The sequence below is a fragment of the Carya illinoinensis genome, chromosome 9 (genome assembly GCF_018687715.1).
Source record: "Carya illinoinensis cultivar Pawnee chromosome 9, C.illinoinensisPawnee_v1, whole genome shotgun sequence".
NCBI lineage: Eukaryota > Viridiplantae > Streptophyta > Magnoliopsida > Fagales > Juglandaceae > Carya > Carya illinoinensis.
In genome coordinates, this window is record NC_056760.1 from 12765828 (window position 1) to 12790083 (window position 24256).

The window sequence follows — 24256 nt, forward strand, 5'->3', positions numbered from 1 at the left end:
TGGGGGGTGATATTATTTTCTAATGTTCCTAAAAGTTGAAAATGACAACACACGTACATTAAAAATGTGGTCAATAACGAAGGAAAAGCTATAGCCTCATCCCTTCGTCTCTCGAGCTTTTTCTCACCTATCGACTTGGAACAAACGCACATCACATATACTTCTACAGTATCTCTATTGCACCCTTTATAACGGGTTTCCTAACGGTCCATTCACTGTTCAAAGTGTGCTTTGCTACGAAACTCCTCCTCCATGACCACCATGATTCACACCACTATGTTTCCTTCACCAGTGCGGCTTCTGCAACTCGGCTCCGGCCAGAGATTCTCCTCATTGTTAGCTTCAAACCAGAGGATTATCTCTCGTGGGAGCCGCCGCGCCAATGGGCTGCCGGCATGCAGACAATCCATGTTTCTCAGTACAAAGCCCGTCCTTAAAAATGGTACTCTTAGTATCAACGGGAAGGATGCATTGACGGGTGTGCCTGACAATGTTGTAGTGACACCTCTGACGAATTCATCGGCGTTCGTGGGTGCTACTTCCGCAGATGCTAATTCCCGACTTGTTTTCAAGCTTGGAGTCATCGAGTATGCATGCTCTTTTTCTTTTCTCTCTTTTTTTTTTGCCTTTGTATTGAACGGATTGATACTCTGTTTGCTTTTTGCCCAATATGACAATAATAGTCTAAATGCGAGTGAGTAATCATTATGTTAGTGAAGAACATCAAAACGAGCAACTGTTTGCACCTGCAACTAATATACGCGATCCTCTCAAACAATTCCTTTAAAGAAATATGTCTAGGAATTTGGGAATCTTAACCTAAGTTTTAGCACGAATGTCGAGTTTCAAATTTATATGGGGATAGTGTGGAGAGGTTCTCTCTATCCTTACTTATTGTTACAAAACTACCGCTTATGGCAAAATGTAATATCTAGTCTGTTGACACTCTTTCTTAGTCTTGTTTCTAAAATCAGGCTTTAATTTTGGCATCAGACTTTCAATTTGTTCCTTTATTTCAGCTGACTACACCATCATACTTTCTTGTCATCACTGCAAGAGAGTTTCTCTCCCCTCAAATTGAGGCAGTTCTTTGTTGGATCATCAACGATTATCAGCAAGGATTCATGATATATTTTATTGGGTTTGCCTATGGAAATTTGGTTTTGAGTTTTATCACATCCTATTACTCCTTTTAAGATTCAATTAGAGGTTTAATGAAAATTTCGAACGATGCTTTTATGATGCAGGGATGTCAGGATATTGTGTCTGTTTAGATTTAAACTCTTTTGGATGATACCACGAGTGGGGAATTCAGGTAGTGACATTCCTGTTGAAACTCAGATGCTGCTGATGGAAGTGAGGGAAGGAACAGAGATTGGTGCACCTAATGAAACAATTTCTTATATCCTTTTCTTGCCGGTGCTGGATGGTGAATTTAGAAGCAGTTTGCAGGGAAATTCATCAAATGAACTCCAGTTATGCGTTGAAAGTTGTAAGAGTTAAAGCTTGGTTTCTCCGTGTTCTTTTTCCTTTACTTTTTTGTGACATTGGTCTTAGTATGATGAAGCGATAATGGCAATCTGGCCCAAACTTTCTGCCAGTCCAGCACTCGTACTGATGTTAAATAAACTTACTGAGAAGATCTATTAGATCGGAGATTGATGCTACAAGGCTATTCTGACTTACCTATCACACCAATCATGACATCTTAAAAGATACCAAGAGAATATGTTATAGGACCCTCCAATTCAGCTGAACTAGGTTAAGGGTTCGCACCCAGTAGGTGTTGAATGAAGGTGCCATGGAGCCACAGGTATATCAGCTCTGAAGGTTGGCAACAATGAAGATTTCTTCTAACAGAAGTATATAAAACTGATAACCAATTTGTTCCTACTTACCAATTATACTCGCATGTGTCTCTTATTCTTGTAATCTAACAATTTTGACTTTCTGTATAATTTGACAGGTGACCCGGCTGTAGTTACCTCAGAATCTCTAAAAGCAGTTTTTGTAAATTATGGAAACCATCCATTTGATCTGATCCACGAATCAATGAAGTAGGTCGGCTTTCTAAGAAAATTTTAGATTTGAAGTAAATTTCTGAAATTACTTAGGGATATGGTTCTTATAATGTGAGCTATATAGCATGGAAGCTCTTCCCTAATGTGAATTCAAGCATCAAACAGAGATCTATACCATATAAGATCATGAATCTTAAGTTAGCTGCTAGTATTTCCATAATGAAGTTAGTTGCCAGTTACAATCTTATCGTCACTATTCTGATACACTCTGGATCTTATGCAGAATGTTGGAGCAGCAGCTCGGAACCTTTACACTTAGGGAAACCAAACAGGCAAGGCAGCAAACCAATTTCTTGTATCAGGCTAAGTAAATCTAGTCTCAGGATTTAGCCCACTTGTGGTTACAAGAAACAGCATTGATGACTTTATGATGCAGATGCCTGGAATGCTAGATTGGTTTGGTTGGTGCACCTGGGATGCTTTCTACCAAGAAGTTAATCCTCAAGGAATCAGAGACGGCCTTAAAAGGTCAATCTCTATATCATAAATTTCTCTTTCAATACAGTGGTCTAACATGATCTAAACGCTTCTGTTTGGAAGTCCTCTCATGATGTCAGGATAGTTGACTTATATAAGGTCAGGAACTTAACCAATACTAAAGAAACACTCATTTTATAATAAAATCACGTGTGCATATTGGCAAGGGATTGAGCTATGATGAGTAATTCTTGATGATGTTTGTTTACATGATAACCTTGCAAAATAGACATCTGGAAACTTTGAGGGGAATGAAATTGGCCTCTAAATAATTTATTTCTCTTTGTTTAAATTATTGTGTAGGACTTAAATCTTACATAAGTAGTGATCAAAGGGCAAAATAAAGTAAAATAAGCGATTTTGATAGTTTCAGCCAAATAGAAGGAAACTACTGATATGATATCATGGGGATGCTGCTTCTAAAGTACATTGATCTCTGTGTGACATGTCAATTATATGGAATCTTTTTTTATTCACATATATCACGAGGAACTGGTCATATGTGATTTAGGCATTGACATGTAGCCTTGAAGTTGCTTCTTTCCCCGTACATTGAAAGTTGATTCTATGAGTTTGCACAACAGCTTGTTCTTCACTTTAGAAGTTCTTTATTGGATTAGTTTTTCTTTTCTTTTTCTCTTCCTCGTTAATGGAGCTCTTCCCCCCTCAACACCCCCCCCCCCCCCTCCCCCCCCTTTTTCCCTCCCCCCAACCAAAAGAAACCCCAAGTTACCCTTGAAGAATACTTTTTGGCAACTCTTATTGATTAATTTTCTCTCTGTATCTCTCAGTTTATCCCAGGGAGGCACTCCAGCAAAATTTATAATTATAGATGATGGTTGGCAAGATACAACTAATGAGTTCCAGAAAGAAGGGGAGCCATATGTCGAAGGGTCCCAGTAAGTTTATCCATATTTCTGTTGTTCATGAAAGAGGGCATATTTAACTTCTACTATCCTCCAAATTGCAGGTTTGGGGGCAGATTGGTCAGCATTGAAGAAAATAACAAGTTTCGAAGAACAGAAAATGAGGGTCAAATTGAGGCGCCAAGCAGTCTGAAGGATTTTGTTTCGGAAATTAGGACGAATTTTGACCTTAAGTAAGGTTCCAAGACTGCCTTCTTTCGGTTTAAATAATTATGTAAATCTTTGACAACCATGAATTGTACATAAGGTTGCAGACTAGTTCATCCTCAACCCTCCTAGAAACATAACAGGTGTTATTCAGCACATTTTCTACCTTTTGGACATTTCATCTTCCTTATATATATATATATTTTTTTTAAATTCTCAGGTATGTCTATGTCTGGCATGCACTGCTGGGATACTGGGGAGGGCTTGTTCCAAATGCTTTAGGAACCAAAAAGTATGATCCAAAGTTAAGATATCCAATACAGTCGCCAGGGAATTTGGCAAACATGAGGGATTTATCTATGGATTCGATGGAGAAATATGGCATTGGTACAATAGATCCTGCTAAGATATCTCAGTTTTATGATGATCTACACAAATATCTTGTTTCACAGGGTGTGGATGGGGTTAAGGTTGATGTTCAGAACATACTGGAAACTATTGCAACTGGTTTAGGTGGTCGGGTATCTCTTACTAGACAGTTCCAAAAAGCACTTGAGGATTCTATTGCCACCAACTTCCAGGACAACAGCATTATCTGCTGCATGGGTCAGAGCACAGATACAGTTTACCAGTATATCACTTTTGCACTGCAATGCCCTGCCAAATTTATTTTTTGACAGATACAATAAGCACTCTGCAAAATGCACCCACGGATTTAAATTTCATGAATTGCACAATGCATGGACCACATGATAGGCCTGTTTTAAATGTCTCCTCTAGCTAATTATTTGTATCGCTTAGCAAATCTGACGAGTTATATCTGTACAAAATTTTCAAGGAAATATAGGTAAAGCGATTTATGAATTGAGAATAGGTTTCTAGAATCACCTGATCCATGTATCTTGCACTGGGAATTTCTATTTTCAGCATGAGATTGAAATAATAACACGAGTCATTCCACATTTGTGACATGCCCAAAAATGATTATGATAGGGTGTTCTTAATTATATGTGTGTGTGTGTGTTAATAACTTGGACCGTTACTTTTTTTTAACTAATGAGTTCTACTTTTAATTCCAACAGGGATCAAATGAACCTTGCATTCATCTTAGCCTATCACTTCCTTCGAAATAATTATGTCATCATATGCATGCTGCTTTGAGAGATTATTTCATAAATAAATATTTCTGTATACAAAGTAATTTTGCTACCACGTTTGCTAATGCAGCTCAAAAAGAAGTGCTATTACACGAGCATCTGATGATTACTACCCCAGCAATCCAACTACACAGACACTACACATAGCTGCTGTGGCTTTCAACAGCATTTTTCTTGGTGAAGTTTTTGTCCCTGATTGGGACATGTTCTATGTATGGCATGGCCTTCTCACTATGTAAGTTTTTCACTGCTTTATTTTCCAGTTTCTAATGATTTTATTTAACAACTGTCAGAGCTACCATGATGCAGCTGAGTTTCATGCAGTTGCTAGAGCTGTAGGAGGTTGCGGAGTCTACGTTAGGTAAGAAATGTCACCTTGGAGATACAGTAGCTTATTGATGTTTAAAGAGCACCTACATATGAGAACGGTTCTTATTATGAGAACCCCCCGCCCCAGTCTTCCTCTCTTTATTTTTCAACTTTCTGCTGTGAGAATATGTATGTGTCAGTTCTAGTCTGTACCCACAATGCACAAAGGAAATTTTACTCCATCGTATATGTGTGTAATATGAATGTTTCTGAACACATTGATTTATGTATTGTTTAGTGAATTAATTTTTATCTTTGTTCTTCCATTAAAATGCTCAGCAGTAACTAATATACTACATGCTGAAATTAATAACAGTGACAAACCCGGCCAGCATGATTTCAAGGTACTTAAAAGGCTGGTACTTTCTGATGGGTCAGTGCTCAGAGCTAAATACCCTGGAAGGCCAACGCGCGATTGTTTATTTAATGACCCGGTTACGGATGGCAAGAGGTAGCTACCTTCTACTGGATAAGTTGTTCATCATCTGATAGTATATATATCATTTCTCCTAACCATTGATTGTGTTTTAATCAGTCTTATGAAGATTTGGAATTTGAACAAATGCACTGGAGTTTTAGGCGTCTTCAACTGCCAAGGAGCAGGAACATGGCCTTGCCTGGAAATTGAGGCTAAAGGAGATCTTAGCTCTGAGCTTTCTGGGCAGGTCTCTCCTGCAGATGTTGAGTATTTTGAAGAGGTTTCTGGGAAGCTGTGGACTGGAGACTGTGCAGTATTTGCTTACAGCACAGGTACTGTCATTTTTGCCACACTACATTTAAGTACATACAACTTGTGTCAAAAAAATCATACAACCACATTTATTCTGTGCATATAAGGAGATAAGTACCTCATCAGTCTGATGGCTTTAAAATACTTTCTGTACACCTTTCAGGGTCTCTTGTGCGATTACCGAAGGAAGAAACGTTTGATGTCACATTGAAAGTTCTGCAATGCGATGTCTTTACTGTATCTCCAATAAAGGTTTGTCTTCTCTTACTAGGATCAACATTATTTATGATCAATGAATTCTGAGGTTTTGGGTGTTGTGCAGGTTTACAATCAGAAGATTGAATTTGCACCAGTTGGGTTGGTAAATATGTACAATTCTGGTGGAGCTGTTAAGGCTATTGACTTCTCTAGTGACTCTTCCACTTGTGAAATACATGTCAAGGGGAGAGGAGTAGGTACTTTTGGAGCATACTCCAGCACCAAGCCTAAATCATGCTACATAAACTCTAAAGTTGAGGAATATGATTTCAGAGATGAAGACAATCTTTTGACACTCACAATTCCTGCATCGACCAGTTCTTGGGATGTTGTTATATGTTATTGAGGCCTGATTTTTCAGCCTGGTCTCACCTTTGAGCTCTGATTCACAGATTATTTATCCTCGCAAGAAAGTAAAAACAATGAACTGATCCATAAACAAAGATAGGATTATTAAACAATAATTGTTTCTCTGCAACATTTGGGAATATGTGACAGAGTTCTACTTTCCTTTCACTGTAATGCTTATACTTTCATTGCCAATTAAACAGTTGATTGAGAGGTGGGCACTGACATTCACATGAGCAGCCAGTGGCCGCCAGAGTAGGGAGTATCCACAATTTCTTCTGCCACAGCAGAGTATATAAATAAATGCAACAATGATTGGACAAAGATTGATGGCCACTTTATTCTATTGCTGGGCCAAAACATAAAGAAAGCAAACAACTTGCATGCCCATGGTCTGTTACCAGATAGTGCTTGGATGAAAATGATTGTGTTTAAGAAATGGTTCAGATACTAAGGTTGAGGTGTAACTTGTCTGAATCCTTGGCAACATATTTTAAATATTATTAAATCCATGTGGATTTTGTTGCCGCCTTGTTTTTGTTTTTACATAGATAACTTGCATATGAATCCATTGGTATTTAATGCAGATCTTGTCATTAAGCACTGATAAGATATATATATATATATATATTTATATGTATGGTAAATACAGGGCATTGCAGTTCTCTTGTTATTATGACTAGGTGTTCAAGAGTAGGAAAATCTCTTTCAATTATGTTTTTTTTTTTTTTTTTTTTTTTTTTTCCTTCTTACAAAAGGGGTTGGGGTGTTCGAACCCATTTGGAGAAATGGGTTATATGCCATTATTTCATCAAACTCTTGATTTCTTCAATTATGTGACTACTCATTAATAAACGATTTTCAAACAATATATATTTTTAATATATAAGAAGAAAAAAATCTTTTGATTAAATGAGATTGTGTATGATTTTTAGATTTTAAAGTGGTGAAATGCTTTAACTATAAATAGATTTTATAAAAATAAACACACAAATTAACGTAACTTGATGTGATATATTAGATTGTAAAGTTACTTTTATTGTAAAATTACTTTTAATATATCATATAAAATCATATCAATTTGTGTATTTACTTTTATAGAATCTCATTGTGGTTATAGTGAGGTGTACATATATAAAGTGGATCTTAAAATATTGAAAAATTATAATTTGATTTTAAAAATAAATTTTAAAATTAAAAGCTTTCGAATTAAATCTTTATCATTTAAGTAACACGAATGTGGTGGTATACAAACAAAATAGAATTACTCCATGATATTTATTATTGTGCCTATAATTTTTGCAGAAAACATCTAATAAATAATATAAAACTGACTTAAAAATCTTATTCATTTCACTTTAAGTATATAGAATAGGCTTAATACAAAACATTGCTACTTTCCCACACCAAAGGAAACTAGGATAGCCTCTATAAATACATCCAGAAGCCACAGGTATTCTGGCTGATTACACTCTTTCAGTAGAACCAACTTCCTATACTTTTTCCATCTCATAGGCTTTTAGACTGATTTCCCAGATGGTGATTCTCACTTGGGAGATACCAGGAAGTCATATTGTCACATTCCTTCTTCTTTCATGAGTTCAGCTTAGATCTAATGATTTTAAAATGAAAGATTACTAAAGTAAATGGATGAAAACAGTAAAAATAATGTTACTTTGCCTACTCATTTTTATCGCTCATGTATTTAATTTTTTTTTTACTTACTGATTAATAAAGTAACTATTAGTGTATTGATTTTTTTTTTATATTTTTGAAAAATGTTTAAAGATGTCAAGAAAATATGAATAAGAAAAATAAAAAAAATTTAAAAAATAAATTTTACTTTTACATTTGAGGCACGCCGAACAGTCATTGTTAGGCGACACTCTAATAGTACTTAAATAGTAAAGGTTGAAAAAAGAAATGTTATACTTATAAAAATATTTTATAAAAGTAAACTGACGAATGTATGTAATTCGCTAGATTTACTTCATAATAATAATAAATTTAATTTTTTATAAGTTAAAAAAAAAACTTTATAATTTGGTGTGCAATATAAAATCACGCTAATTTATTAAACCACATCAAATTGTAATAGTATTATTTAAAAGTCTTTATATTATATATTATTTATATGTTATAATTTAATTTATAAGATTTAAATTTAAATTTATTTTTTAAATTAAATTATAGTATGTGGATAACGCGGAGTTTAAAATCAAATAGAAATATTATTCCTAAAAAAAAAAAAAAAAAAAACCTACTCCTGGAAAGGTTAAATGCGATGGTGGCAAAATTCTGAATGAGGGGAAGACAGCGAGGACGGGGAGACTGAAACTAAAAACTTCCAAATAAACAACGACAGTAGGCTAGACAGACAGACTCTTTTACCTCCCTGGCAAACTCCCTTTTCCTTCGGCTTCTCTCCTCTCCTCTGCTTTTCCTTTTCCTTCTATTACTAGGTTTCCTTTTCCTTCTATTACTAGGTTTCGTTTCCCTAGGAACTTTAGTGCTTTTAAATATATCTCGGAACTCCAATTTCGAGCACCATAATTTTATTCCGTGGTTTTGGAGCGATCTGGCGTCTCTGTGCGTTGTGCGTTAGAAAAATGTCATACGCTTACCTCTTCAAGTACATCATCATCGGCGATACCGGTATTTTTATTATCCTATCCCGAAATTCGACCTAGATTTTTTTTTTTTTTTTTTAATTATTGTTTTCAATATCTATCAAATCGAACTATGCTTTCCTTAGGAGTGATCGAATTCGATTTTTAGGGAATTGTTGTGTAAAGCTTGTTTGATCCGAGAGTTTGATTGATTGTTTGTTTGTTGCGCAGGGGTTGGAAAGTCATGTCTTCTGCTACAGTTTACCGACAAGCGGTTCCAGCCAGTGCATGACCTGACCATTGGTGTGGAGTTTGGGGCCAGGATGATTACCATAGACAACAAGCCCATCAAGCTTCAAATTTGGGACACGGTTTGTTCTGAGTCTCTCTTATCATCCCGGCTTTGCAGTTTAAACTAATATTCTATTGGTAATCGCTGTAGATTTATAACTTCATAAGTATGTTTCTAAGAATTCACTAGAATTAACTGCATCACTTAATTATTAATATCTCATCCAAATTTTGCTTTGATGATTATCGTAGAGTGGGTTGCTTGTTTCTCAAATATATAGAAGTTGTATTGATGGACATTTTATTTTTATTCCCTGCTATATTGCTTAAAACTTCTATGAGTTTGTTAACGAAATCTATTTTCAACTTCATGTTACTGAAGTTTACTTCCAATTATTCCAGGCGGGTCAAGAATCCTTCAGGTCTATTACAAGGTCCTATTATAGAGGGGCTGCTGGTGCGTTGCTTGTCTATGATATAACGAGGTATTGCTTCCATTTAACGTTTAGCTTTCATTCACTTTATATTAGGAAGTTAGTTATTCAACTTTGTGCTATAAAGTGGGCTTTTCACTCATTTCCGGCGGATGTAAATTGTCTTGTTGTGAACTCCTCCATCGGGAAAAACATATAATTGGATGGTGCTTTTACAATATTTAACATTTTTAAACATGTAAATCATCAAAACGTTACATTACCTTTCAAAACTCCATACAAATTGATGCTTTGTGATTGGTGAAGAAAGTAGGATGATAATTTAACAATCTAATGGAGAAAGGTGCTATATGTTTCTTTCCCGGTTTAACCAAGTGTAAGCCTCAGGCAGTCGTTTGTGTCCATTGATGTAAAAAGTGTATTTAAAAGGGCTTTGTCTTTCCTCGTTATGTTGTATCATTTGTGCTATATAGTTGAGATAAGGCACTGGGATGACAAATATGATTGTTTACTCACAGGAGAGAGACTTTTAATCACTTGGCTAGCTGGCTGGAAGATGCAAGGCAACATGCGAATGCAAACATGACTATAATGCTTATCGGTAATAAGTGTGATTTGGCTCACAGAAGGGCTGTGAGCACAGAGGAAGGGGAGCAGTTTGCAAAGGAGCATGGATTGATTTTCATGGAGGCCTCTGCTAAAACTGCCCAGAATGTTGAGGAGGTGAGAACATGGTGCTTATTCTTTGTAACAAAAACCTCAGCATATACAATATATGAGAATGTACCTTTCTTCTTCCTTAAAAGTATGTGAACCTTGTACAGGCATTTATAAAAACAGCTGCTACAATTTACAAGAAGATTCAGGATGGAGTTTTTGATGTATCCAATGAGGTTAGCTCTTTTCCCTCCAAAAAAATGATGTCATCGTCTACTATTCTGCTTAGCACCTGAATGGCACAGTACAAAGAAATATGTTTGTTTTAATTTTAGAATGCTGATAGTGATAGTTATTGATGGTGCGCTGATGCTCTAGTCTTGGCCTTATTTGCAGTCTTATGGAATAAAGGTTGGATATGGTGGAATCCCAGGACCATCAGGAGGCAGAGATGGCTCTTCTTCTCAAGGTGGGGGCTGTTGCAGTTGAAGTTTGAGATCTCAATAGCTACACCAAAAGCAAAATGTCTACCTTTCTCGTGCCTTCTCATTGTTCACCTTTTTTTTTTTTTTCACTTTATATGGGTCTGAATATCAGAAACCACCCCCCCCCCCCCCCCTCTTTTTTTCCAGACTTGTTTTATAATACGAGTACAGGATATATAATCCTTTCTGACGTCCTATTTGTATGTAAATTTACGGTTGTTTCATTCATCAATAAGATGTGTTGAAAAGGATTGCAAAGTTAGTTATGAAAAATACAAGGAATGCGTGCACTTACTATTTTTATGAAGATGTGGATAATTGTATGCTGGGTGCTTTTACACATCATTATTTGTATCAATACCAGCTCAAAGGAATAACATTAGCACAGCCCAAAGCATTTTTTTCCATAAGCAAATAAAGGAAGGAGAGAGCCCTAGATATGGATCCATCACACGGGAGGAAAGGAATGCAGAGATTTGCTGGCGCTTTCTTGGGAGCAGGTGGAAACTTGGTTTAACTCCAATTCTAATAAGAGTAATATAAATATGTAATGAGTTACATTGAATACATTCCAAAGGTTATATGCGCCGGCGGTTAAAGCCGGCTGGACTGGACTCCGGGATTTACAGGAGCAGCAGGGAGATGATAGAGAAAATGGGAAGGAAAGTGATGTACGGATGGATGATGGGGATCATGATGCTTTGCTTCGTATCGAATTCCACTTCAGTATCTTCTTCAAAGCCATCATTTTAGGGCATACAATACATCAATAAACAAAACAAAAAAACAAAAAAACAAAATTAAATTGTTAATAGTTTTTTATCTTTACAGTGTATAGATTGACGAATGCCAAGTCCCAGCACTCTCTCTCTCTCTCTCTCTCTCGCGAAAGAACTGTGTAGCATTTCCGATATGAAATAATAATTTCGATCAAAAAGTCCGTCTGTCGTCGAGTTTTTGTCCTCTTCGTATATATTTTCTTTTCCAAAGTCTTTTAATTTAAATTATCTTAGATGCATCGGAAAAGAAGATAAAGAAGTAAAAGAAGAATCAGATCGCTAATCAAATCGCTCTTGGCATCCATATTTTCTTGAGATCTTTGATCGGTGGATCATGGCTTCCTCACCTGGAAACCCTAATCTTCTTCAGAACCAAATTCAACAGATTGATGTTCAGAAGCTCTTCAATCCCTCGCCCAATCCTCCTTCTTCTCCGTTTCCTTCTCCTTCTAGCAATCTGAATTCCTCCCCATCTTTTCCTGCTCCTAGTCCTATTACGTCTGCTCCTTATCCCATGCCGTCGTCTTCCTATCCTCCTCCTACTGGCCCTTCCTACCCTTTTCACCCCCACTTCCTCCCTTACCCACCATCCCCACTTGACCATTTCCAGCAGCACCATCAAAATCAGCACCAGAATCAGCTTCTTCCCAGTAGTGCTCGTTTGATGGCGCTCTTGACGACCCAAAACCCTCCCTCCCCCTCAAATTCCAATACTACTCTTGATTTCCCTCAGCTCTCTATGCCCTTTTCTTCTCCATCTCCATCTTCGCCTTCACCCTCGCCTTCACCCTCTTCCGCCGCTTCCAACACCCCTTCCTCAGCACCACCTCCCACCAGGATGCTCAGTACCAAACTTCCCAAGGGACGCCATTTAATCGGTGATCGCGTTGTTTACGACATCGATGTCCGCTTGCAAGGCGAAGTGCAGCCCCAGCTCGAAGTCACTCCTATCACCAAGTACGGCTCCGATCCCGGCCTCGTTCTCGGCCGTCAGATTGCCGTTAATAGATCTTACATATGCTATGGCCTCAAGCTCGGTAATATTCGTGTCCTTAACATAAATACTGCGTTAAGATCTTTGCTTCGAGGTCACACCCAGGTTCGTGTTTCTTCTGCTACCCTCTTCTATATTTGTGTTTCTTCGTCTTACATACATGAGATGGGATTTCTTCTCCTTTCTTTTCTTTTAAACCAGAGTAGAGTGGAGTAGAGTGATTTGGGTCTACTACTGTCACTTTTTATTAGTTTGAGTCATTCGCGCTACTTCAATTTTCATTATTTGCTTTAATGCTATTGCGAGTTATAATTTTCTTGAGTTCGTGGTGTAAAAACCGCCGGGCTTTGGCAACGTACGGAACATCTCAAACTTTTTGAAGGAATGCTGCACCTTTTTTTTAATCAAATTGTAACTATACATCACAAATAAACGAATTGAGTGACATTTCCTCTCAGATGCTTTCATCACTCTCTTTTGCAACTCACCTTATGTGAGGTACTCATTTCAGTGATCAAATGTCGAATATGGGTGAAAATTTGATTTTCAATTTCAAATCTTAGTGTTACTCTATTTTTAGTTTACCTGTTTGTATGTGTCCACCAGACTTTTATTCTACTTAAATTGTAGAAATTTTGGACCATAGTTTAATTATATATCATTCCTTCTTTTAACTCATTTTTGTTCAAACTTGCCAAATATGGATCATACTCATATGCAATACCCTGTGTGCGTACTCTAGATTACTCTGTTATATATTATTAATATTTGTATATATCATGCAGAGAGTAACTGATATGGCTTTCTTTGCCGAGGATGTTCACCTCTTGGCTAGGTAGATCTTTATGCAGACTGTTTATATATCTGTTTCATTTAGTCTTTTTGCTAGAAATATCTGATTTCCATTTTCTGCAGTGCTGGTGTTGATGGACGAGTTTTCATATGGAATATACATGAGGGCCCAGATGAGGAAGACAAACCTCAAATTACTGGCAAAATTGTTATTGCTATCCAAATTGAAATAGATGAGGAATCAGTTCACCCACGAGTGTGTTGGCATCCTCACAAACAAGTAATAATTTTTTTTTTCTTTTTTTTATCATTTGTGTTATCAAATAAGTTGTCTTCTAATATACTTCCTATTTTTTGTACATTATGCACTTTTGGCTTATTTTCCTTGTCTGTTAGTTTTATGTCTCTATGGTTTACCAAGAAGAATTGCTTCACAGGAAATTTTGATAGTTGCCATTGGAAATCGTATCCTCAAAATTGACACCATAAAAGTTGGAAGGGGCAAGGTATTTTCAGCAGAGGAACCTCTTAAATGTCCAATTGATGAACTAATTGACGGGATCCAATTGGTTGGTAAACATGATCGTCAAGTTACTGAACTGTCAATGTGCCAGTGGATGAGCAGCCGCTTAGCTTCAGCATCGATGGATGGGATGGTGTGTGTTCTTTTCCCAATTGGGGGTTTTACCTTTCCTCTTATTCCGGTGCTTTTGGTAGATATATATACACCACTGAGCTTGGTTTATTATTGTTTATTTGTTGTTTACTTCTCTTTGACTTATCTTCTGCCACAGGTGAAGGTTTGGGAAGACCGTAAGCAACTACCACTTGCAGTATTTAAACCACATGATGGCAATCCTGTTAATTCTGTGACATTCTTGACTGCTCCTCACCGTCCTGATCACATTGTTCTTATTACAGCGGTATACACTCCTAATCTTTCTCATTATGTCAAGCACGGTGATTGTCATGCTAGACTCGGGGTGTTTTAAGAATAGATTGTTGTGTAGCTTCTTTTGCATTCACTTCTGTTCAGTCTGGTAAAGATTCCTTCTTTTTTTCCTCTTTTTCAAAACCTTTTCAGGGGCCACTGAATCGGGAAGTGAAAATATGGGCCTCTGCAGGTGAGGAGGGCTGGTTGTTACCTAGTGATGCTGAATCATGGAAGTGCACTCAAACTTTGGATATAAAGAGTTCTTTTGAACCCAAGATGGAGGATGTATTCTTTAATCAAGTCATAGCATTGCCTCGTGCAGGTCTATTTCTACTTGCAAATGCCAAGAAGAATGCTATATATGCTGTACATGTAGAGTATGGACCTAATCCAGCTGCAACCCGCATGGATTACATTTCTGAGTTTACGGTCACAATGCCTATCTTGAGTCTTACTGGAACCAGTGACAGTCTACCAGATGGAGAACATATTGTCCAGGTCTACTGTGTTCAGACACAAGCCATTCAGCAATATGCACTTCACCTATCTCAGTGCCTGCCACCACCCCTGGAAAATGTGGAGTTGGAGAAATCTGACTCAACTGTTTCCCACACTTTCAATGCTTTTGATGGTTCTGCTTCTTTCACCGAGATGCCTGCAGTTAATGCACCTCCTATGCCATCTATTCTTTCAAGCAGCTCTGAAATCAGCCCAGTTGCAAGCCGTCCTGCAAACCTGTCTTCTTCTGAGGCTACTAGCATGCCGGAGGTTGCTGTTTCTGGGCTGGAAACATTGCCAACTGATGTGCCTTCTCACGTTACAGCTGAAAACATCCACACTGCATCACCTCCTCTTCCTTTGAGTCCAAGGTTAACTCGCAAATTATCTGGTATTAGAAGTCCTTTAAATAGCAATGAGCCTAATCGATCTCTCACAGACCATGGTGGTGACCAACCAACTCCTGAATATTCGTCTGATCGGGGAATGGATTCCGTCAAAGATAACGTGACTGATGTGCCTCCCTCAGATGATAATTTGAGGAAGGGTGACAAAAATGCTGCACAAAGTGATATTTCTATGGTTCCCAATCCTCCTATAGTCTTTAAACAGCCAACACACCTGGTAACTCCATCAGAGTTATTATCTACTGTTTCTGCATCATCTGAGAACTCCCAAATTAGTCGGGGTTTGAATGTGGTTGAGGCAAAGGTTCAAGATGTGAACGTTAAGAATGATGCTGAAAACATTGAAGTAGAAGTTAAAGTCATCGGTGAGACCGGAACCAGTCAAAATAATGAATCTGACTGTCAGAGAGATTCCCACGTTATGGTTGCAGAGAAAAAGGAGAAATCCTTCTATTCCCAGGCATCAGATCTTGGCATTCAAATGGCCAGAGATTGTTCTGTGGGAGCTTATAACACTAAAGATAGTAGTGTTACTAAGGCACCAAATGAACCTCCTAACACTTGTGTGGAAGAAGTTCAAGGCTTGATGAAGGATATACCTACAAAGGTTGGCGAATCAGAAACTCCAACGACAGTTTTGCAGTCTCCAACATCAGCTCTGAAAGGCAAAAGACAAAAGGGCAAAAATGCTCAAGCGTCTGGTCCATCTTCCCCTTCTCCAAGTCCTTTTCACTCCACTGATTTATCAAACGAAACAGGTGGTAGTTCAGGTGCCCCATCTATGGAAGCCACTTTGCCCCACTTATTGCCTATGAAGGCAATGCTTGACCAGGTGATTACCTAAATTTGTGTGTATGTTTTAGTATTAGGTGGACATATTATGGATGAGCTTAATGCAAAATTGACTGGCATGATATTTTTGGTGGGCTGTTGTTGAAGAGTTTTGCTTAATACAATGTCACTTATTTAATCTCATGCTTTTAGGTGACCAAAATATATTCATGTGTAGTAGAAATCTTGCAATTTTGTTTGTCAGAATATCGGTTGGAGTGGATGTTGGCATTTAACTTGTTAACTAGTTTCACCACTTTTTAGAGGAAAACAAAAACTAAAAACCAATCTCCCTCCTGGATCATCTTTGCCTTAAATTGAGCTCCCAATGGGAAGCCTAAATACATCATTGGGTGCCAAGGGCCTTGCAATCTCATGCATTTTGTCCTCTTTCTCATGAGGGATGTCTAAGGATTGAATCCCCATACCCCAACCCCTTTATAAATAAATAAATAAATAAAATAAAATAATTAAAAAAAAAAAGCATTGTGGGGAAAACCCTTTGTGGAAAATGATCAAGCTATGCTTCATGTGGTGCGTATGGAGGGAAAGAAATGAACAAAGTTTTGAATACACTGAAAGGAACATAGAAGACCTCAAGGCTTTCTTTTTTAACACACTATACAATTGGATGGTGGCCATACTTAACAGGATTTCTTGCTCTTTTCTCTTTCTACCCCAGTGTACTTTGATTATGCCTTCCTTCCTTTTTTATCATTAACAAAATTATCTTACTTATTAAAGAACAAGCTATTTTCACCATTGCATTTGTCTTTAGGCATAATTTTTTGTTTTAATGTTAAAGTATTATAGCCTTGCACAAGTTGTTCTGGTCCATTGACAACAAATGCCAGATTGCTTCATACATTGTGACTATTATAGCCTGAAAAACAATTTCCTATCATGCATACTGCAGACAGGTCCTTTACTTCCACTTCTTGATATTTATGATGTTGCGGTGTTTTTCTGTTAATGATGACATCATAAATAATGTTTAAAAACAGCTTCCCTGTTCATATCTTTTTCTGCTGTCTAAATATTCATATTGTGTTTGTCTTCTATAGACAGGTACTCCTAATGGTGTATATACTTTTGAACTAATGGCTTTGTCATGTTTTTCAGTTAATAAACGCACAAAAAGAAATGCAGAAGCAGATGAATGTGATAGTTTCTGGTTCAGTTATCAAAGAAGGTAAAAGACTAGAGGGATCCTTGGGCCGGAGTATGGAGAAAGTTGTCAAGGCTAACACTGATGCTCTGTGGGCTCGTTTCCAAGAGGAAAACACAAAGCAGGAGAAGTTAGAACAAGACCGTTTGCAGCAGATAACAAACTTGATGACGAATTATATGAACAAGGACTTGCCAGCCATGCTCGAGAAAACTCTAAAGAAGGAAATAGCTTTGGTTGGACCAGCTGTAGTGCGTGCAATTACTCCAGTTGTGGAGAAAACCATTTCATCAGCTGTTATGGATTCATTCCAGGTAATAATGTTATGAGCTTGCCAAAGTTTGAGTGTGCATTTGGGTGTCTTCTTGGAATTGAACAGTTCAGTTCACCTCTGTTTTCATCTTCCCTTTTTGGAGGAATCGACCTTTTTTAGCCAAGCCATTTTTTAGGCAATGTAGTGATTTCAATATATAAGATGGATTTGCTCCTTCAAATGTTTGATGCAACACAACATGGGCTCTTAATAATCATAGGTTGCTGTATCACAGCTTAATTTTTCTGCAACATGGATGTCTGAATAAGCTTCATATTGTGTAATATTGCGTACCATGCAGAAAGGAGTGGGAGAAAAGGCAGTGAACCAACTAGAGAAGTCGGTTAGTTCAAAACTCGAAGGTACGGTGTCTAGGCAAATTCAAGCACAGTTTCAAACTTCAGGGAAGCAAATTCTTCAGGTAATTGCAAGTTTAACATAGATCAGTGGTATCTATAATAACTATCATGTGAACTCATTCTTCTTTGCCTGGACCGTCTTATATATTTTCCTCTAATAGATGTGTGAATATCTTATCTTTTGATTGAATTATGCTTTTGTCAATTTCAAGGAAATGGATACTCACATGTGGGAAAAGCTAGAAACATCGAATAAGGTTTTGTGATGATTATAGTAGCTTAACCAAATTTTATGGTTCTGAAACAATGTAATCTTTTGTATGCAAGATATTAAATCATAAAACTAATGAAGTCTTTTTACTTCAAAAAAAATGAAAAAAAATACCCGAAATTAACCTTTTTAAAACTCTATAGAATTTTTGAAGCATGTATTAGACATGGGAGTCCATGCAGCGTCCAATATGACTGCTCGAGAGAATCAATTTATTTCTTTGAAAGAAATGTAAGGATCTAACATTGATACATTCTCTAAGGATACATATCTTGACTAGTCGTGCCAAAAGTGAGGCTTCCTACCTTCCATGGCATCTTCCGTTGTCCTGACTTGTTGGACATGCCAGTCACATTGAAGTTGCACTAATCTGCACTCAATCTGCCCATGTGCCAGATGTTTCATCAAGATGGTCCATGGATCCTACCACTCGGCACACCTAAGTTTTGGATTAGTAGATAGACCACTTGGCTTCCTATGCTTTTCAGATGATGAGCCTTTGAGATATATTTTTTTTGATAAGGAGATATTTCATTGATATAAAGATAGGCATAGCCCAAGTACACAGGCGGTATACATGTGATTACACAAGCCTTTGAAATATTACCTTCAATATCACCGGATTTCAGTTTTCAAGTCACCTCTGTCTCCATTGTATTGGCTCGCTCATGTAATTATTTTATTTTATTTTTTTGATAGATAATCAAGAAGTGTAGTCATAGAAATAGGCAAAGTCCAGGTACACAAGAAGTACACATGAGAAACACCTAACTAGAGATTACAACAGAAAGAAGAAGGTCTGGACCCTAAGTCCGTTACAATCAATGGCCCCCACCCATAAGAATAATGACTTAAGAAAAAAAACTTTTAACTCCTCCATAGTTCTCTCTTGATCTTCAAAGCTTCTGGCATTTCTCTCACTCCAAATACACCAACACACATATTGGGACCATTCTCCAAATTGCCGCTACTTGTTAGTTACCATGGAGTCCTCTCTAACTAGCAAGAAAATCCACCAATGTAAGGGGCATGGCCCAAGACAATCCAATTCTTGAGAAAAAGTCATCCCACATAAACCTGGCCACCTCACAGTGTAAACGTAGATGATCTATTGATTCCCCATGCTTCTTACACATACAACACCAATCCAACACAATCAAGCATCGTTTCCTCAAATTATTTGTAGTGAGGATCTTATCCAATAATGCTGTCCAAACAAAAAAAGCTGCTCTTGAAGGAGCTTTTGTCCGCCATATACTCCTCCACAGGAACATCCTACCAGGGCTCATTAGCACTTGGTAAAAAGAGCTAACAGAGAAAATACCTCTCTTGGAATGACTCCAGTGCATCTTGTCTCCGGTGCCCCCTGAAGTACTTACAGAATGCAATGCCACAAAGAACTCCATAATAGAGTCCAATTCCCAATCTTAGGCTGACCTATTGAAATCAGCGTTCCATTGAGGGGAACCATTTGAAACGGCTAAAAGATTGACAATCACTGCATCCTTTTCTCTAGCCATCTCAAAGAGAGCAGGATAGGAGTCACGGAGACAATGGTTACTGCACCATTTGTCATACCAAAAATTGACACGCGAGCCATTGCCCACAACAAAATGTTCATGTCCTCGAAAGGACTTCCAAAGACTCCTAATGTATTTCCACAAACCCACTCCCCCAGTAATTAACAGGGTGTTTATATATATATACAGATTCATAGGTGTATCTAGTAGCTTTGAAATTATTAATATAGGAGGATTTATAAAAGCCTTGCTTTTCATTATTGGTAGTGTATTTTGGGTTGACAGAAAAGGTCCCCCCCCCCCCCCCCAACAAAAAAAAAAAAGAAAAAAGAAAAGAGAAAAGAGAAAAGAAAACCTGCCTTAGTTTGATTTTTTCTAACTTGGTGACATTAATGGCCATGTACCCTTCGTTGGTGTGAATGTGGATTCAGGTGGTGTCATTGTTACTGATCATAATAATCATAATATTGGCATATATGCTGCAGGATACATTAAGGTCTAGTCTCGAAGCTGCAATCATTCCTGCATTTGAGATGTCATGCAAAGCTATGTTTGAGCAAGTTGATGTCACATTCCAGAAAGGGCTTAGTAAACATACAACTGCTGCTCAGCAGCAGTTTGAGGCCACACTTTCTCCACTTGCTATTGCTTTAAGGGTAAGTGTAGCTTAACATGATAGTTTAGTATGAAGAAGATTTGTTCCTTCTTTAGTACATAGTTCTTTTTATCACCATTGACAAATATCACATTGAGAAGGGAACCATTTTGCATGTCTCTCTTGCAAATTATGCTGAACAAATTATATTTCTCAGTGTGTATTTATTGGACTTGAAACTATTATTTTGAATCTTAAATAATGTCTTAGTAATCTTCATCTTTCGTGGGAATCATTTGGAAAAAAAATGAGATGTGTTGAAAAGTAATGCGATGATGCAAGTAGAAACTAAAACCATATAGTCTATATGCTAGATAATTTTCAAGCCATGGAGCTTTGCTTTTATGAAGCCATGTCATCAAATAACTCACTATATTATTATTAAATGACAATTAGTTCCATAATGTGACATCATTAAGCTTATAAAATATAAAAATATATATACAATTAAATTTCTAATTTTATTTACAATTAAAATTATTAGATGAAAATAATATATTTAATCAAAATTACTAATTTTCATTCATTCAAGATTAATCTTCTTTCAGATTTGATAATGCGTGCCTTTTTGTTTTCTCAACTTGTGTCTTTTTATTTTGGCGCACTATATAAATAAGTTATGATCCATCTCTTCACTTAAGTAGAGTTTGTGAGGTTTTCCATGCTTAACATAGCAAACAAATGAGAGTATGGGGATAAAAGATCAAACTTTTCAAACATAATTTAGAGATCAAAATGCTAACAGTAACACTCTTTAAATATTCTTTTTATTGTATAATACCTGTAGGTATACTTAGTTACATAGAGTATTTTTCATATAATGAATTTAGCCATTCCTATGCATCATACCAATGATGAGGGTAGATGGTGTATGGGATCCTACATTGCTGGGGAGGGAAAAGTTCTTGCTCTTTATAATAATTCCAATAGGGCTCCAATTGTACTATTGACTAGTCCTTTTGGAGTATAGGCCTAGATGTGGCTTGGGCTTTCCTTGGGAAGTTACATTCAGCACGTCATATAAGTCTTGGAATTAGCTTGTATAATAAATATTCATTATGAAAATCATCATGCAAAGAAAGCTAGTCTTGGAATTGACTGTTTGAGAGGCCCTTCATTACTAAACTTTTTCACTGTCATTGGTGGGCTTCTATAAATATTAAATTTGCGTTGCAGTGGAAAACTTTTGATCTAGTTCATGTATATCATATGTATAGTCCGTTTCTTCTTTAATAGGATTTGCACATTTTTGTCATTTTAAGTAACTATGTTAATTTCAGTACTGTACTTTTTTGGTGATATATCGTAGTGTGTTATTGTGGATAGTTATAATATTTTATGTTGTTACTATGTAAATCCTACCTGGTAACAGGACTAGAACCATGGGCTTGTAAGTTTTTGGGCATTTGTGTATGCTTCAACTGTCTCATTTTCTTGTAAAACTGTATACTGATCATCTAATGCTGTTTATGGATTAAAAGGATTCAATTACTTCAGCATCGGCAATCACTCAAACATTGAGTGGAGAATTGGCTGATGGCCAACGGCAGCTGTTAGCCATTGCTGCTTCAGGTGCTAATTCAAAAGCAGTAAATCCTTTGGTAACACAGTTGAGCAATGGACCATTGGCAGGTCATCATGAGATGGTACATGCATATAAGCTTCCTTCTGAGTCTGCCATTGTATCCTTTCTTGTTTTGGGTTTACTGACATTTGATGGTCATGTCTGTGTAGGCTGAGGCACCTTTGGATCCAACTAAAGAACTATCTAGACTGATAGCTGAGGGCAAATTTGAGGAAGCATTCACTGGTGCCCTGCACAGAAGGGATGTCTCAATAGTTTCATGGTTATGTTCTCAGGTATTCCTGCTCTGCACACTGACATATTTTCAATTTCGTTGCAAATCAGATGGAAAATGCTACTCCTTCCGCTGGGATTTTCTTTTAATATTTTTTTTTACTTAATGATTAAGGAAATGTTTTTTTTAATGATGTTATTAATTTAAAAAAAAATAAATAAAAGTGTTAAAAAAATACATGCGAAAAAAAAAAAATTACATGAAATGCACCAGCGGGCGCTCCCAGCGGTGGCTGTAGAGCCACCCATTGGAGGATTAGAGGTGCTGCAGAGTACGCAATTCACTCTATAAGATGCTCTTGTCAAGTCTGTCGGGACCATGAAATATTTTAATTGACCATTGTTGATATTTGCATTATGGGACAATATTCCTCCCCAAGGACCAACATTCATGTAAAATGTGTCTTGTGAGAGGAATTGAGATGAATGATCACTGTACAGCTAAGCATTTTCTTTTTCCTTTTTTAATAAGAAATTTTATTGATTCTCATAATTAGGCATAGCCCAAGTACACATGTAGTATACAAGAGAGACGCCTAGTTACAATCTACGTGCTATAAAAAGCAGCATATAAATCATTAAAGTTAACCCCCTCCAATAGCCTTAGCCCAAAATAACAAAGTATGAAAAAATAAATATCTAATCCCCCAGTGAACGTTCTCTATTTTCAAAACAACGTCCAGACATAATGGCACCATCTTCCAAACAGCACCAATCCTGAATTCCACTCCAAGAAGCCAAAAGATCACCACCCTCCTAGGCATCACCCATGCAATATCCAACCTAACAAAGATCTTGTCCCATAAGACCTTAACCACATCACAATGGAGAAGAAGATGCTCCACTGTTTCTCCATTCCTCTTACACATAAAGCACAAATCCATAATAAAATACCATGCTTTCTCAACTTATCAATAGTCAAAATTTTCCCATAAGAGGCCGCCAACCAACCTGTATACGGTTAAAAATAGTCTGAATTTGTGTGTCATGTATGAATGCTCAAGGACCTGGGGTGGGTGAGGAACTTGATTAGTTACGTCTATCGGCTTGCAAGTCCATTTGATAATCCAACTATAGTTCTGGTATCTTGCTTATATTTGAACGATGGAATTGTATGGCGTACACTTCATTACTGGCTCTAATTACGCACCTCTTCATTTATGTGCCCCCTCCCCCCACCAGGTTGATTTACAGATAATTTTGTCAACGGTGCCACTTCCTCTAAGCCAAGGAGTTCTGCTAGCTCTTCTCCAACAACTGGCTTATGATATTAGCAAGGAAATACCCAGAAAGCTGGCATGGATGACAGACGTAGCTGTTGCCATAAACCCACAAGATCCAACGATTGCAGTGCATGTGCATCCCATTTTCGAGCAGGTATATCAGATACTGGGTCATCAACGGAACCTACCAACTACCTCTGCTTCTGAAGCGAGCAGCATCCGCCTTCTTATGCACGTCATCAACTCTGTGTTAATGAGCTGTAAATGATCCTCCCCACCTTATCTTTGTAATCATTCTGAAGTTGTAAGTGGATAATTGGGTTGTACAGAAATCTAGGAAGGTCCAGGATAGAAAGTATAGATTATGTAATGATTGGTATTTTGATTATCTGTGTGAAATAGATCTTGTATAAATGCTTGCAGCTCTTTTTTGCACTTTTGAAGAACATCACACCAGGGATTGCATTGGTTTTTATTCCCCTTGGTGGGGGACTTTATACCTTTTGTTTTTAACCTTAAACCTCAGGCAAAAGTTTGTTGCTTTTGGATAGCAAATGATATCCGGTTGAGCAGGAGTTTTCCTACATTTAGGCCTCATTTGGTTATATAGTTATGATGATATATAGTTACAATGAGATGAGATATTTTTGTCAAAAGTTGAATAAAATATTTTTATAATATAATT

General features: G+C 37.2%; 3 protein-coding genes across 4 annotated transcripts; all 3 read left to right on the plus strand.

The window, feature by feature from the left end:
* Window positions 1-154: 154 nt before the first annotated feature.
* On the plus strand, window positions 155-6817 carry LOC122276685 (probable galactinol--sucrose galactosyltransferase 2). Of its 2 annotated transcripts, XM_043086568.1 has the most exons (15): window positions 446-587; window positions 1020-1141; window positions 1248-1492; window positions 1967-2057; window positions 2305-2353; window positions 2458-2549; window positions 3350-3457; window positions 3529-3657; window positions 3852-4262; window positions 4859-5000; window positions 5082-5149; window positions 5474-5608; window positions 5693-5907; window positions 6051-6139; window positions 6210-6817. In XM_043086568.1, the coding sequence occupies exons 2-15, from the start codon at window positions 1125-1127 to the stop codon at window positions 6489-6491; spliced, it is 2073 nt and encodes a 690-aa protein (XP_042942502.1). In that variant the 5' UTR covers window positions 446-587; window positions 1020-1124; the 3' UTR covers window positions 6492-6817. The 2 variants fall into 2 exon arrangements, with proteins under 2 accessions (XP_042942501.1, XP_042942502.1); XM_043086567.1 differs by lacking the exon at window positions 1020-1141 and having other exon boundaries at window positions 155-587.
* Window positions 6818-8786: 1969 nt separating this feature from the next.
* LOC122275711 (ras-related protein RABB1c) lies at window positions 8787-11231 on the plus strand. Its single transcript, XM_043084903.1, has 6 exons — window positions 8787-9148; window positions 9334-9473; window positions 9796-9878; window positions 10346-10550; window positions 10652-10720; window positions 10881-11231. The coding sequence occupies exons 1-6, from the start codon at window positions 9103-9105 to the stop codon at window positions 10971-10973; spliced, it is 636 nt and encodes a 211-aa protein (XP_042940837.1). The 5' UTR covers window positions 8787-9102; the 3' UTR covers window positions 10974-11231.
* A 434-nt stretch (window positions 11232-11665) lies between these two features.
* On the plus strand, window positions 11666-24068 carry LOC122275708 (enhancer of mRNA-decapping protein 4-like). Its single transcript, XM_043084899.1, has 12 exons — window positions 11666-12847; window positions 13528-13577; window positions 13658-13814; window positions 13972-14190; window positions 14329-14457; window positions 14619-16205; window positions 17327-17686; window positions 17987-18106; window positions 20321-20491; window positions 21972-22136; window positions 22225-22350; window positions 23531-24068. Exons 1-12 carry the CDS (start codon window positions 12083-12085, stop codon window positions 23837-23839), a joined length of 4158 nt encoding a protein of 1385 aa, XP_042940833.1. The 5' UTR covers window positions 11666-12082; the 3' UTR covers window positions 23840-24068.
* Window positions 24069-24256: the final 188 nt, after the last annotated feature.